Source organism: Apostichopus japonicus, chromosome 14, assembly GCF_037975245.1.
Source record: "Apostichopus japonicus isolate 1M-3 chromosome 14, ASM3797524v1, whole genome shotgun sequence".
Taxonomy (NCBI): Eukaryota; Metazoa; Echinodermata; class Holothuroidea; order Aspidochirotida; family Stichopodidae; genus Apostichopus; species Apostichopus japonicus.
Genome location: NC_092574.1, coordinates 5,787,005 through 5,801,847, shown reverse-complemented (window position 1 = coordinate 5,801,847; position 14,843 = coordinate 5,787,005). Strand labels below are relative to the sequence as shown.

Here is a 14,843-nt window from a genome sequence, read left to right as displayed (position 1 = left end):
GGTCGCCAAAACATGTTTCTGTTGTGCAAAGTACACCTACTCTTCGAAAAAGCCGGTAAAATCAAATTCAGTTTCAAACTCGAATGCACAATGTATGTATGAAGACGCACACATAATCTGGCTTTTTGCCGTACAACGCAAAGCGCCCTCACGTTTTTCAAGGCGTTACTGCTTAAATACACTGCGATACACTGTGTTAGTTTTCTTCTTAGTTCAATTTCTATGGTGTTATCACAACGTAATCAGGGGTAGACCCAGTAAGGTGCGCCCGGTATAGGGTGGGCAAGTAGAGTAATTGGTAACTTCGGAAAGGGAAGTGGCAATGAAAGGGGCATGGAAAGGTAAGTTAAAGGGGTGTGAAGAGGAACCTTTAAGGGCAGAGGTGGTGGGGACCGGGGCGGGGGACAAACTTCGAAGCCCAGTGGGACATATGACGTTGATCCACATAAAAAAAAACACCCTTTGAACATTCTGTACCACAAATTCCAATGTTTGCCATCATGTAACTTTCATTTAACTGAAGCGAACCTCAGATAGCGGGAGATAATACCGAATTTTAAGTTTCTCTGTTTCTATCTCGTTATAAGTGATCGACGAGGGCTGCTCAATATAGACTGAACGATCAATTGCTTAATCAATTGAAGGATAATATAGGGTTATAATATAACCAATAGAATGTGTCATATATTGCCTAGGTCCCTCATTGGTCAAGCATGGTCACACACTCACACGTTTGCAAACCAAATTTCCAATTAGTACACTAAGTAAATGCAATATCAACTATAAATCAATTGAAAGAACAATTACAAAAAGTCTAACAAATGCATGTGAGATAACAACTCACATTTAAAACCTTATCAAAGCAGTAATAATAACTTTTTGAAACAAATATGGAAATACATATACAAATATGGAAATAAAAATATGGAAATACATAGATCTTTCTCTTAAAACATGATATATCCAAACTTCGTCGGCGAAATACGGTACCTAAACTGACTTTTTTTTTTGTGAGTTTGGCACAAGTTCATTCACGCTTCAATCTAACACAATGTGAGTCAATAAATAAACCCTCATCCCATAACAATGTAGTAAACAGCGACTTCCTGTCCTATAATCTCTTGATCGCACTGAGTGGAACACAGAAAACTTAAGTGAAGTCTTAATCTTGGAATATAATTCAGTCATGTACAAAAACGTATGGATATAACTCCAAAAATATCACTAACCGTCCAGGCAAACCTATAGTATTTGACGGCTTAACCACTTGTATCGTCACTCGACACCAAAGGCAAAAATTGAAGATGGTAACATCAACCTACATCCATGATGGAATAATCCCACCAACATGACATTGACGAAACCAACACATACAAAAAAAATAATGTCACGTGAAAAGCACAACTAAAAAAGTAAAATAATCAACCAAGCAATGCAGGGCTCGTGACGATAATATGCCATTCAAAACCAAATGTAAACACATATGACCCGTGCCGATCGTATCAACGTATCTTCAACAAGATACACCTCAATTAAATGGCACATTGGATGAAAATACATAACATTTGTTAGTGTTCAATATATTCCATACAACTACATTCGGAAAAGAAAAACAACTAATTTGTATATGAAAACAGGTACGGTATGCTATAATAATAACAACAACAATAACAACAATAATAATATAATAATAATAACATGCAGTTCTTATAAAGCGTAAAAACATTAAAAACATTGTAAAGATTATAAAGATTAAAAAGATTAAAAACGTTAAAAACGTTATAAACGTTACAAACATTAAAAATATTAAAATCATTTAAAACCATCATAATGCAACGATTATATACAATATTGGAATACATATTTTTGAGATTGTTTATTATCTTTATGTACGCTTCTTTACCGAGTTAAGCAAATAATGAGGAGACTTCCCTACAGCTCATCCTCTGTTCCAGCCTTCTCATCTTCGTCTTTCAATGAAATCGGCATCAATTTCATTGAGTTTCTGTGATTATCTGGCGAGAATCAATAACAAGTTTATGATTGAGCGACGAGGATTTGGAAACTCAAACATATACCGTATATATCTATAACTCAAAATTATCTGATTGGTTTTGGGGATTAGATAGCAGTCTCGGAGGTGGGAGGGGGTTATGTAACCTGTTAAACCTTCCTGGTTTATTGGTGCGGCCGTATCAAGAAAGACATCGGGACATAAACCATTTCTATTAGTCTGTCATGTGTATTATTATCAAAGTTCGTAAGCAAGTGTTTTGGGAACATGTTTTGTAAAATGGCCGACGGATGGATTATCGACGTTGGTACGCCGTTGATCCTGAACTTGAAGATAATTTTCGCCCAAAAGGTTTACCATCTCCTAATTCAATCCAGATTCACCCCAAGATACCTCTTGTAAAGTTGAATAACAACGATAAAGCGGCCAATGCTTCTATGACGTTTGATGGCTAATACGTGCTATATAAAAACCTAGCAACTTAATCTCTTTAATTAAAATTCAAAAGCAAATTGATGCAGCTTCAATGAAGAATTTACCTGCTGTTGTTTTCATCTCATTGTCCTGATCTCTGGTCCTTAGCGCAGTGTCAACGAGAAAGAAGACTACACCAGTCCCAATTAACACTACTGCATTGCCGAAAAAGAGGGCACGAGGTCCAAATTGATCGTATATATAACCTCCAAGAAAATTACCGAGTATGAATCCTATATTCACAAATACAAATCAAAATATATGGTATACAATCAACATTTCAATAGTTAGGTTCGACCATAGAAATCAATTTCAATGGTTTCGACACATCATAAGTACATCTTATGTTTGCACAGTGGATACTAAAGCCATGATGTATCTCGAACACTGTTGTCCGGGATCGAAGGGGTGGAGAGGACCCAAAAGGATTGGGGCTGCTATAGTTGGTACGAGTCTACGGTATGCCGACTGCAATAACAACTACGCGTTATCAAAGGTATACTGCATTTAATTCAATTTTCAGAGATGCCATTACTTCATTCTATACCGTACCTACACGAAGGGATTCAACGAGTGCTGCATATTAAGACAATGCCACAATTTTTCCCCGAGGGGCGAGCCAGGCTCTGTGCCTTTTGAAGGATATAAAAACAAGCATTTATGACAGTTCCATATACTAACACTGTATGTTATTGAAAATCAAAAGCTAATGATGTATTATGATCACTTTGATCTTACCGATTCCGAAATGTGAGCTTGATTTGATGGACTGTAACGTTGCAGACATACCAACTGGGGCAATTTGGTTCGCATACATCGTAAACCCTGGCCAACCAATTCCAAAGGTGATACCGTTAAGGAGTTGGACCGGGAGTACCGCCCAAGGGTTTCGTATGATGGCGTAAAGGATGAACCTTATAGCATAGGCGAGGAGGGTCAAATAGACGACGCCTTGGTAACGGATTTTTGAGATGATCGAGCCGGAGCAATAGAGTATCGGCATCTCCGCGATCGTCGTGACCAGCATCGACAACCCTAGCAGAGTGATTGATGCCCCGAGCTCCGTCTGCCAGTAGATCATCACAAACGAATAGGACATTCCTAGTGAAGCCCCTTGAACAGCAACCACCAGAATAAACACCATTACTCTCGGTTGTAGAGAAACACGGAGAAGATCCTTAGTCAAGTTTCGAGGTTGTTGATGTTCAGGGAAATGGATGTAACATGAAGTCAAGAGCATCAACAACATTGCAGCCGCAAAGATGATAAAGAGGGGTTCATATCTCAGTTCTGACGAGTGAGTAGCCTTCGTGATAACATCAACTGCGAGACCTCCTAGAAATGATACGCAACCCCATCCCACAGCACCCCAAACCCGCTGCTTTCCGTATCGGTCTTCTCTCTCTCCCAAGAGATCCATGATAGTTGCGTCGACGAAGGATAAAACGTTACAATCGAACGAATTACTTGCAAACACCAGAACGAATAAAATAAAAAAGATGGCACGGGAGCTTGTTTCCGTCTTCATGACGTGTTTCAATTCACACTGACAACAAACTAATTGTTCTAAACACCCTATCTCCTTGAGATGGACACCGATGTTGGAACCTTCCCCAGACTGCAAATTCTGCTCCGGAAACCAATCCCCGTTGGTAGGTGACAAACAGGCCATGATTTTCAGATGTTGTAATTTTGGATCTGTAGCATTAGTTGATTCTTCATCGACATTACAAGTGGCGCAGTTCCATCTGCTCGAGTCGTTAGTACAAATACCAATGGTTTGAACGCTTCGGGGTGGCAATACGGTGGTGCATATGTCCAGACACTCCATCGACTTAAATGAATATGTATTATTGACGTCATCAATCCCGTATCTACCGAAGTTTTGATCATCGCGACACGTCGGATATTCGCCGTGTGACGGTAAGTCTGAAGTACAATTAGACGAACCCACTACCGTCGTTTCTGTAAAGGGCCGAGCTATGTAAGGTACGAACATGAACGAGAAGTAGCAGATACCGGTTCCGACGATACCGACATTTAAGGCCAGGCGATGTCTGCTGAATTTGTCTGCGCATGCGCCCCATATTGGACTGAACGCAAGCGCGAGGATAGGATCAATGCCTCGCAAAATACCGACCTGCCAAACTGTGACTCCAAGAGAGACGAAGTAGACAGGAAGATAAGGGAAAACGCAGGCCAATCCTGTCAAATTAAAATGATACAATGTATGACGTTACAATAACTAACATGAGAATGTTTGTTCAGGGAATGGGGAGTCGGTGCAGGGGGGGGGGACCTTACAAGCCATGCAGGAAACGTGAAGTTTTAATGGTGACGCCATAAACAGGGTATAATGCATGCCCTCAAAAATTCAATAGAGTAATACTGACGAATTCAAAGAACATTTAAATATAAAATAGCTTTCATTCCCCCTTGAATCTTACTTTTACCGTGGATTTAAAAATAAAATATGAAACGGGTGTTGCTTTAGAGTGTCCTCGTTAACAGCTAACCCGTTCAGTAGTTATAACTGTAGCCAATCAATTAAAGCAGTCCCCTCCACACAGACCCGTGGAGAACACATGCAAAACAATGATATAACACAGAGTGTATAGTATTATAGTACTTAAGGTACTTAGTAATGGAACGGAATTTACTACCTGCGAAATAAAACAAATAGCTCAATTTTAGAGGTAGGAGTGCCTCGTTCACTTTGAAAGGTGCCATCTTGCCTTATTCGCGATGTTAGCTGCTCCACTAAAACAGATAAAAGAATGTTAAAGAGATACGTTTATCCACTGGTACAGAAGCTGCAAATGACTATACTTCGGTAGAGACCTATACCCACCTACCCTCCCCAACATATGTCTGGGAAAGTTTTCTTCACGCAAGGGGGTGGGGGGGGGGGGAAGAAGCTACTTGTTTTCTTATCAATATCAATTCAGTTGGGTTATCCATCCCTTTCAAGGCACATGTAAGAACGTGGTTTATGACATTTTCTTTGTTTCAGCCAATGGGGAGAGCTCTAGCTTTTAAGTCTCAAAACGACGCACAATGTCAGGAAAATTGTTATTATGCTAGTGGTTGAAGTGGGGTGATTGATGTACGCGGTGGGTGGCTGGGTTGATACGGGCCGTGGTGGGATTGGTGGTGGATACTATGTGTTAGATGTTAGAGGTTTAGGTCCCCTTTATACTGACTAACAGAACTGTGTCTATGTACATTTTGCCAGATGGTCACGTGTTAAGATGGTGCGACAAAGTGGACCTTACTTATTTAAATGGCTGGTACTGCGATTAAATGATAAATCGACTATGAAAATTGTTACCAGGAAAAGCAAGAGAGGAGTCATTAAGTGTCAGATGAACACCATGTGTGGCCTAAAGGCACCATTTGCCCCCTCCCCTTAATTTAAGTTCAGTGTGATCACAGCCGGAAAGTACGAAGTTGGTATATCTGGCTCAAAAGTTGTCAGAGAGCCTCTTTGATCTCACCTGCTTTTCGAGATTTAAATTTGATCTTTGATGATTGCTACGAAGTAGTACTAAGCCAAAAGTAGTATTAATTAGATGGATCTTCCAACTCAAATGACTTATTTGTCTACCAGTATGCCAAATTACACATGTTGGAGTTTTATTACGACTTTCTCTCTATATTTTATTATATAAGTAAATTGGAGTACGTGGAAATGGACACTGATTCGGCGGATATTTCCATCACTGGTAACAGTCTATAGAGGAGATTTTGAAACCGAACATGAATGAAACATTTCGCAACGAAAAACATTTCTGGTTTCCACATGATGATACTGAATAAAACAAAATGTTTGATAAACGAACCCCTCTATTGTTTGAAGGGACGGAAGACTCGAGCACAAAGAAACGTCTGATGCCGGTAATCTGACCTAGTTTAGAATGAGGTGTAACAGAAGTGTTAGACACCACCATCGATCCCAGAAAATACAGAAACAGCTTGCTACCGTCGGTAATTAGACACTAGTGTACAGTCAGTACATACAGCTACGGTCAATACCCACAACACAGTGTACATATAGCAGCGAGGACATCTCAGGTCTAGATAAAAGATAACAAGGTATCACGTTTCATTACTGTCTGCATTTTGTTGCGACGAGAAAAAAACTTCACTTGCAAGCAACAGAAAGTTAACTTTTTCAGATGGCGGTTTGGGGCGAGTCTTCAATGCATTTAAGGTAGAATAGCAAGGTGATGGTATTGTTGCCTTTTCCAGTAAAATGTATTACTGTTTCGGTAGGGTCAAGAGAGATATATTTAGTTGCAAAGGGGTATTAAATAATATACAAAAAAAAAACAGAATCGATGAGAAAATGTATAAAAGAGGTTCTTACAACAAAATAAACAAAAACTGGGGAGAATAAAGGTTTTCAAGTGATAGAGAATCACGTATATACATACAAGCTCAGAGAGGATGCTTTCACTTACTCTTACCCGAGGAGAAATGTTTAAGAAGACGGTGTTACGACTACATATATTGATATTTAGTGAATATTATGCAGCATGGAATAAATGTTTTAATGTTTTCTCCTGTTTCGTGTGATTGCATAGGCGTAGGAGGCGGGGGGCTGAGGGGCTGCAGCCCCCCCCCCCCGGGCAATATGCTGAGAATTTTTCGGGCACCTACTGAAAGAAATATAATTTGCAATGTGTTTTTCAATGGTTAAACTGATATTATTATCATCATTATTATTGTACCGACTTCCCCAATAATTATAACCAATATGGAAGGGTGATAATAGACGGCAAATAAGTCGTTACAGCCCCCCCCCCCCCATAAATCAAATTGGTCTCCTATACGTCTATGTGTGCTTGTGCATATTTTGTATAACTCTACACTCTAGCTGTCAACTAAGTTTATTCACCGATCTATATGTTATGTGAATACTTCTATTTGTACAGTTATAAGCTTTTAAGGTTTTATGTTTTATTTTACGTTAACTTATAGTGTACATTTTCTCTTTTATATGGCTAATGTACCGATGATTATAATTCATTGTTGATTGAAAAAACGTTTTGTTTTCGTTTTTAAATGATTTACCACATTTTGTGACTTAATTTTTTAATATTTACGAAATGTTTTCTCATCCTGCACTCTTTTAAATTTCATCTGAAGACATATTTTATAAAGTGTGATAACGGGTTAAGAGAACATTAGAATATCAACGGTTTTAACCCTACATCGCAGTACTATACTGGTAAGGCAAATGTACTCTGTAATCGAAAATGTATTGGCGGAATACTTTTCACTGTTGTTTAGTGCTTTTCTTTCTGTTGACGTATAACTTTCTGACACGTTGTAAAATAATTATCCTGAAATAAAATTTAACATAACTGTGGCATGAAACTTTGCTTGTTCAATAATTTCTTGAAAGTAAACTTTAAATGGAAGATATATGTTTAAAATGTCAAACAACTTTATCTCAACAGTTTTGTTTAATCTGTTTTGTTTTGCGTTTGTCTTGTATTATCAATTATGAATTTTAATAAGCTATTATTATTATTTTCACTTAAATAGGATAAAGCCATGTAGACAAAAAATTAATAATAATGAAAGCAATGAGTGGTGATGAATATGAAGGAAAACCTAAAATGATATAAAAATAGGTATTACATTGTTCGAACCTCTTATAGTGATGTCAACACCGAACCCTACACGAAGGACGCCCAACTTTTCCACCTCCGCCTCCGCTATTTGGCGACCGTGACTAAAAATCTACTTGCCAAATTTCACTCGCCAATGTGACTGCACTCATGCAGATACATGGTGCTACGTAAATTGCACATTGGAAAATTGTATTCTGTGCAGTATGACTTTTAACCTATTTTCATCAAAAGTAAGTGTTTAACAAAGTAAAACATGTCGCAGAATCATAAAAAATAAGTAGCTAGGCCTACTGTTATGTCTCAAACAATTAAATATAAAACATCTTCAAAAATACCTACGAAGATGAGGAAGCTAGTATACACTAGGCATATACTACGCAGTAGCTACATCATTGTGCGAGTCCTAAGCCTATACAGTACCTCACTGCTACTTTGCACCGCTCCTCGATTAGAGCGACTTCGCCGATTTGCCAATTACTTATCTTGTCTTTAGCTGCAGATTGGTGCGCGAAAAATATCGCTGTTACTCCACTATACACTGCCTAAATCAAAGCGATCTTTAACGCAATGAAAATATGAGGTTGTAAGAGCATCTACCTTCCAAGACAAAATCCTAGCAGCAGCAACAACAGCAAACTTGTCTCAAAACTCGTTAAATTAATCTCGACAATTGCGAAATACGACGGAAAACTCCCAATAGCACAGCTGTATGTACAACTGAGTATACAGCCTTTTGCACGTACTGTATTAGCGAAAGTATACGCACCTTAGTCGACGTGCTGAAGCCTATGAGAATTCGTTCGCGAAATTTTATTTGATTCTACGGAAGCACATATCCAATTGCCAACAGCCTCCTATTCTTATGAGCTTTGACCTCCACAAAAAAACCAATGTGCTTCATGTACTGAACGTTACACAACTACATACTAAATATTTAAAAGTATATCATCGTACCTTGAATTTGTAAAAGTTCAGCGGCGGTGCCATGTTCAATTAGTACTGACTGACTGCACTGACTACTGTATAACTGACTTGAACGAACTTGCACTCTTTGTTTCACAAAGAAATGCTTGATTATTCTGATTATTTTGATTATTATTCAAATTAATAACAACATTCTTGCCATGTTCTATAACTCTATTTTTTGTGGTGTTTGGCAGTATAATTTGGTTTCATGGGGAGGCAACGTCAGGAAGGAAGATGCACATCGTGTTGGTGTTCTGATCAGACAGGCAAGTCGTATCATTGGGGACAGTCAGCCAACCTTCGCCTCGTCCTATCAAAGTGCATTCGGCATTGCACAGCTGAAGTTTTGGCAAGCCATGTTCCAGATATATAAAAGATTGCATAATTATCATGTGGTTTCCATTCATTCAGTGAACTTGGCTATAGTAGCAGCAAAGTTATAGATGGTAAATCAATTAATATAATGGGACACACATAATTTGTTCCCGCTAGCATTAGGGTGGAACTGGTTTCATAACATCAGCAAAGGAGTCAATTTACAGGCTTTCGAATTGTATTTTCCTTTCTACAAATAACAGAGTCCTGTACAAGGGAAGGGAGTGGACCGTAGGCATCTGACTAAACAAACTATAAGCTGGGCAAGTCCTGCATATTTCATGGTAATTATGAACACTATAGGAGGCGGACACATGAAGATACAGAGCACAGTGCTAAGGGCAGAACCAAAATGTCTGTATAATCTACAGAACTGTCACAGTGTTGTTAAAGTTAATAACAGGCTATTAATGGTGCAAAGGTCATGTTCTTCTGATGGAACAAGTAATATTAAACTATAAAACACCTACAAAATAAAATACCTACAAGTAGCTTGCCATTACTGTAATACAAGGATCATGTGTATCAATGGAAGTAGTATACTGTTATACTGTTGGGGTTCATTGAGGTTTTCCTTCATCTGCTCTAACTATACTGTTATATCTAAATTTCTGATTGCTAATGGCAGTTAGAACAAACCAGCCTCCTATACTGATTTTCATTTGTAAGGGATTGGATTGGAGTAAGTAAAATGACAGTCTTGAATATGATGATATGATAACAATAAACTTCACTTACACTTTTGCTGTGCATATTTAAAGGCATTGAAGACTCGCCCCAAACCGCGGTCTGAAAAAGTTAACTTTCCGTCGCTTGCAAGAGAAAGTTTTTTTCTTGTCGCTACAAAATGCAGACAGTAATGAAACGTGATACCTTATTTGTCTTTTATCTAGACCTGAGATGTCCATCGCTACTATGTACACTGCGTTGTGGGTATTGACCGTAGCTGTATGTATTGACTGTACACTAGTGTCTAAGTACCGAGAGTAGCAAGCTGTGTGTGTATTTTCTGGGATCGATGGTGGTGTTTAACACTTCTGTTACACCTCGTTCGAAACTAGGTCAGATTACCGGCATGAGACGTTTCTTTGTTACGTGAGTCTTCACATTCTTTAAAGGTAGAGAATCAAACAGAAGACCTTGAGCCCAGATAAACAATTACTGCAGTACCGTACAAAATGTAAGCATTCATGAAAGGTGAAATGTAGTTTGTGCAGTTAATTTGAAATTGTAAAGTATATGAAAGGAGCAAACTTAACTTGATTTCCTTCATCTTTGTATGAGGTAATAGGCTCTCAATATTATGCTCTTCCAATCTCTATTTTTTACAAAAGTGGATGCTTCTTTTGACACATCTGACACTGTAACTTTCCGGGCACTTTTCATCAGTCTTATCTCTGTCTTGAAAAATTCTTTTACTATGCCTGATTCTTTATCACTCCAAAAACTTCTTCCACCTGTCAAAAAGTAAAAATGTATGTATCTATGTTTTGTATGTATGTATGTATTTTAGATCCTCCTGCAAGCAGGACTCGCGAAGAAGCCTCATTGGCTTATCAAAGCCGCAAGCTGACAGAAGTCAGTCTCTTACATTCATATTTAACGTCCATGATTATGAATTGTCAATTGTCAACAACTCTTTAACTGGACGACATATACATTAATCTTGGAGTGACTCGAACCGGGGACCTTATGATTGGAAGGCACCGGCGTTAACCACTGAGCTAACACTCCTTGACTATTGCTTCAAAATCATTAATCAATCCTTCTTTAAGTGCTAAAATATGTTTTGTTTGCCCCCTCAGACACACACCCGGCCCCCTAACTTACAAATGACTTTGTGTAAACAAAACAAACAAAAAACGAAATTTCTTGATATTGGATGGTTTTTGTCACCATTTATGTAGGGGTGGGGGGTAGGGGAGAGGGCGCATGGCACTGTGATTGCCCAGTTCCGCTAAAAAAAATGAAGGAAATCAGTCCATCCAATCAGCAAATATGAAATAATGCAACTAAAACAAATAGAGCACCTTGAATTGAATTATTTGAATATGTAGCACAAGCATTATTTTCCCACTTTCAGTTTACTCATTTGAAACATGAAATTTGACATCTCTACCAATATTTTTGAAAATATACTTTTTCTTCCTCATACATCCTAACTATGATATAAAACGTAAAAAAAAAGAAGAGTAACAATTAAATAAAAATTGCCCTAAAATAAACCATAAACTGCATACTTTTCTAAGCACTACAGGAAAGCATGATGCACACTATTTGAACCACGTTTTTCACATATTTTCAATTTTTTTGTTTCGATATTTTATTTGAAGAAAGTAACTTTAGAAATAGTCTCCTTTTCTAAAAACAGACATACTTTTGTTGTGTTGTTGGGGTTTCGTAGTTTCAGATTAAAAAGTTGGTACTGACATCCTATACACATCAACATACGTATGAGTATTTATTTGATTCATGATAGGTTCAAGTTCAAGGCCAAGGTGAGTTTCATGGGGATTCTGAACACGCACTGACAGCCCCACGATCCACATTTTAGAGACAGCTGTGTGAGGTCGTGATTTAAATTAAAGCAGCAGGGGCTTGACTTTACCATTTACGTGTGCATGTACCGCAGCACACCGGGTGTGTACCCGGTGGTATAGGGGAGTTGATTCATGGAGTCTTGCATGGTGGTATTGCTACCTTAAAGTATCGTATCAATAGTACTAGATTGAGGGCTTTTACCTATATTTGTGTGGTGCCTACTGCATATCATATGGGACAATATATGCATTGATCCTTGATGACAAATCATGTACGCATCAACAACACCTGCAACTTGGTATAAGATATAACATACATAGGTTATATATGCGTATGCATTACATCTTCATGATGTGTACGGTGGTTGTGCTGGTATGATCAAGGGATCTTTCAGGTCCGTCATGTAATGGCGTGTGCACAGTATAATAATAATAATTTTTCGCAACTTAAGTTTTGGTTACGATGATAATCGATATCGCAACCTGTGCAGTTATGTGTGTATGTAGGTATGTACGCCTGTGTGAATCCTTGCTTGTAAACACGTTATCTCAAGAAGGGAAGCTTGGACCAATCTCATATTTCGTGTGTGGGAGGACCACATTCAGGAGATAAAACCTACTGTTTTTAGAGGAGGTTAAAGTTCATGTAGGGTCAAAGGTGAAAACCTTGTAAACACGATATCTCAAGAAGGGAAGCTTGGACCAATCTCATATTTCGTGTGTGGGAGGACCACATTCAGGAGATAAAACCTACTGTTTTTAGAGGAGGTTAAAGTTCATGTAGGGTCAAAGGTGAAAACCTTGTAAACACGATATCTCAAGAAGGGAAGCTTGGACCTATCTCATATTTAGTATGTAGTTGTAACATGTTCAGTGCAAGAAGGCCTTTGCTTTTGTGGAGGTCAAAGGTTATTTGGAGTCACCAGAGGCTAAATTGTGGAAACCTTGTTTTATAATCTACTATAACTCCCACCGACCAGCCTATTAGATAACATGTGCGTTACGCCTCATAAGAATACTATAGGAAGCTGTTTACAATTGGAAATAAGTGTATGGGCATCCGTAGAATCTAAATAAAAATCAATATCCATATTTTCATTTCTCACCCAATTAAAAACATTATCAAACATAGATACCACGACGGGGTGGTTATGCGCATGGCAGAGTAATGTATATGCAGGTAGACTAATAACAAATAATCATTGTTAAAACTTTCGTTTCAGAATACCAGCACTTAAGCTGGCCAAATCTCTAAATTATGTCTTGAGGCATTTCCGACATGCCATCAGTCATAATTCGCAAAATAAACAACAGATTAAGGAGTCTTGATTTTTATTTGCAAAGATTTCACTCAGCACCAGTTGGAGTCGAAGATAGAGGCTCTTTCAACCTTAGCTTTCCATTGCGTAAAAGATCGCTTTGGTTGCCTAACCTGTGTTCCCAGAAAGTATTCATGTTGTAGATCTGAGACTTGAACATCAATCACAGTGCCGAGTGAATTTTGCGTTTTCGAGAGTATGTTTTTAGTCACGGTCCCCAAATAGCGAGTACTTTTAAAAATATTTGTCGAGGCCTGAGAAGAAGCCTCTTGTTTTGGGAGAGATCAATCTGTATGCTGCATACAAGAAAAGTGTCCATCTCTGTTATCAGCTGCCAATGTGTATCATGTTTGTCATGTCTCAATGCTTTTTACTGGACTTCTTTGAACTATGTTGTTCATCCTGGCTATACGCTACAGCCTAGTTTGTCACATTCATATAAGATTATTATGTAGCATCATCGAAACCGCACTGCAGTTTTGTATTTGGCAGATATTTATTTGGCAGTAGCACAATTAAACCAAATTATTATTCACCAGTTCGTCTAGCACAGCAATCATAAACCCCGGTCCGCTGCGTCGGTCCGTTGCGAATAAAATTAAAAGAAAACACAGGATCCATACATAATACGATTACAAGTATGTTGAGATCCTTCACAAAGTACGAAAAGTTTATATAACGACACAAAGGAATGCGATTCCAATACGAAGTCTTCTACTAAATGAGATCGATGCAGTCCAATAGGAACGTTTCCCAACGAGATAAGAATTTTCTGAGCGAAAATTAAAAGGCGATTAACGTAGTTGGAAGCTCCGGGCTCGTCGTGTTGAGCGGTCGAAGCCGAGTCAGTCCGAACTAGCGATACTACGAGGGACGGAGGGCGCTATATATATATATAGATACCAGAGCTGTATAATTAGATATTCGGCTCTGATACACACCAGAGCCGTATAATATACCGTAAAAAAATACTGAAGTTTTTATTTTTTATACTTCCAATGTTGTTGCATGTGATTAGTATCATTTGAAAAAAGTGCCTGCGCGACATTTTGTAAAAATGAAAGAATAGTTGTTCGCTACGTGACGTAAATGTATTTGTTGACTCATTAATTCATGTGCACATGGAAGACAAACGATGGGTGTCTTCCTTTGGTCAATATCAATTTTATTTCTTATAATTGCCCAGTTGCATGGGTCAGTTTGCTAACATTGTTTGCAATTCGCAATCAAACACAAAATGATTATTATTTTTTTCTCGAACCTGTAGACTTACACTAGTTGGGGTCTAAAGTATCGTGGTTAACCTTCCCTGTTTCCACGAACCTTACATAAACTTCTTTGAAGTTTCACTCTGGAGAACACCGCTGACAAAAAGCCAACGATGACGATAAAGCACCCAACATGCTAATCGCATGAGTAGCGTGCCCAGGATTTCAAAGGTGTGGGGTAGGGCATTCAAATGCCCTCGACTGATTAAGGCAGGGGGTTGACTTCTTGGGGCGAAGAAGTATTT

At 38.4% G+C, this 14,843-nt stretch overlaps 1 protein-coding gene across 11 annotated transcripts; it reads right to left on the bottom strand.

Annotated features, from left to right (window-relative positions):
- Positions 1 to 387: 387 nt before the first annotated feature.
- Positions 388 to 11,142, bottom strand: LOC139979895 (major facilitator superfamily domain-containing protein 6-like). 11 transcript variants are annotated; one of them, XM_071991094.1, is made up of 6 exons: positions 8,897 to 8,912; positions 6,331 to 6,564; positions 5,152 to 5,248; positions 3,227 to 4,693; positions 2,554 to 2,721; positions 388 to 2,018 (listed from the first exon to the last, which is right to left on the bottom strand). In XM_071991094.1, exons 3-6 carry the CDS (start codon positions 5,216 to 5,218, stop codon positions 1,933 to 1,935), a joined length of 1,788 nt encoding a protein of 595 aa, XP_071847195.1. In that variant the 5' UTR covers positions 5,219 to 5,248; positions 6,331 to 6,564; positions 8,897 to 8,912; the 3' UTR covers positions 388 to 1,932. The 11 variants fall into 11 exon arrangements, with proteins under 11 accessions (XP_071847195.1, XP_071847193.1, XP_071847203.1 ...); XM_071991092.1 differs by lacking the exon at positions 8,897 to 8,912 and adding an exon at positions 8,728 to 8,882; XM_071991102.1 differs by lacking the exon at positions 8,897 to 8,912 and adding an exon at positions 8,728 to 8,882 and having other exon boundaries at positions 388 to 2,015.
- Between the last annotated feature and the right edge of the window lie 3,701 nt (positions 11,143 to 14,843).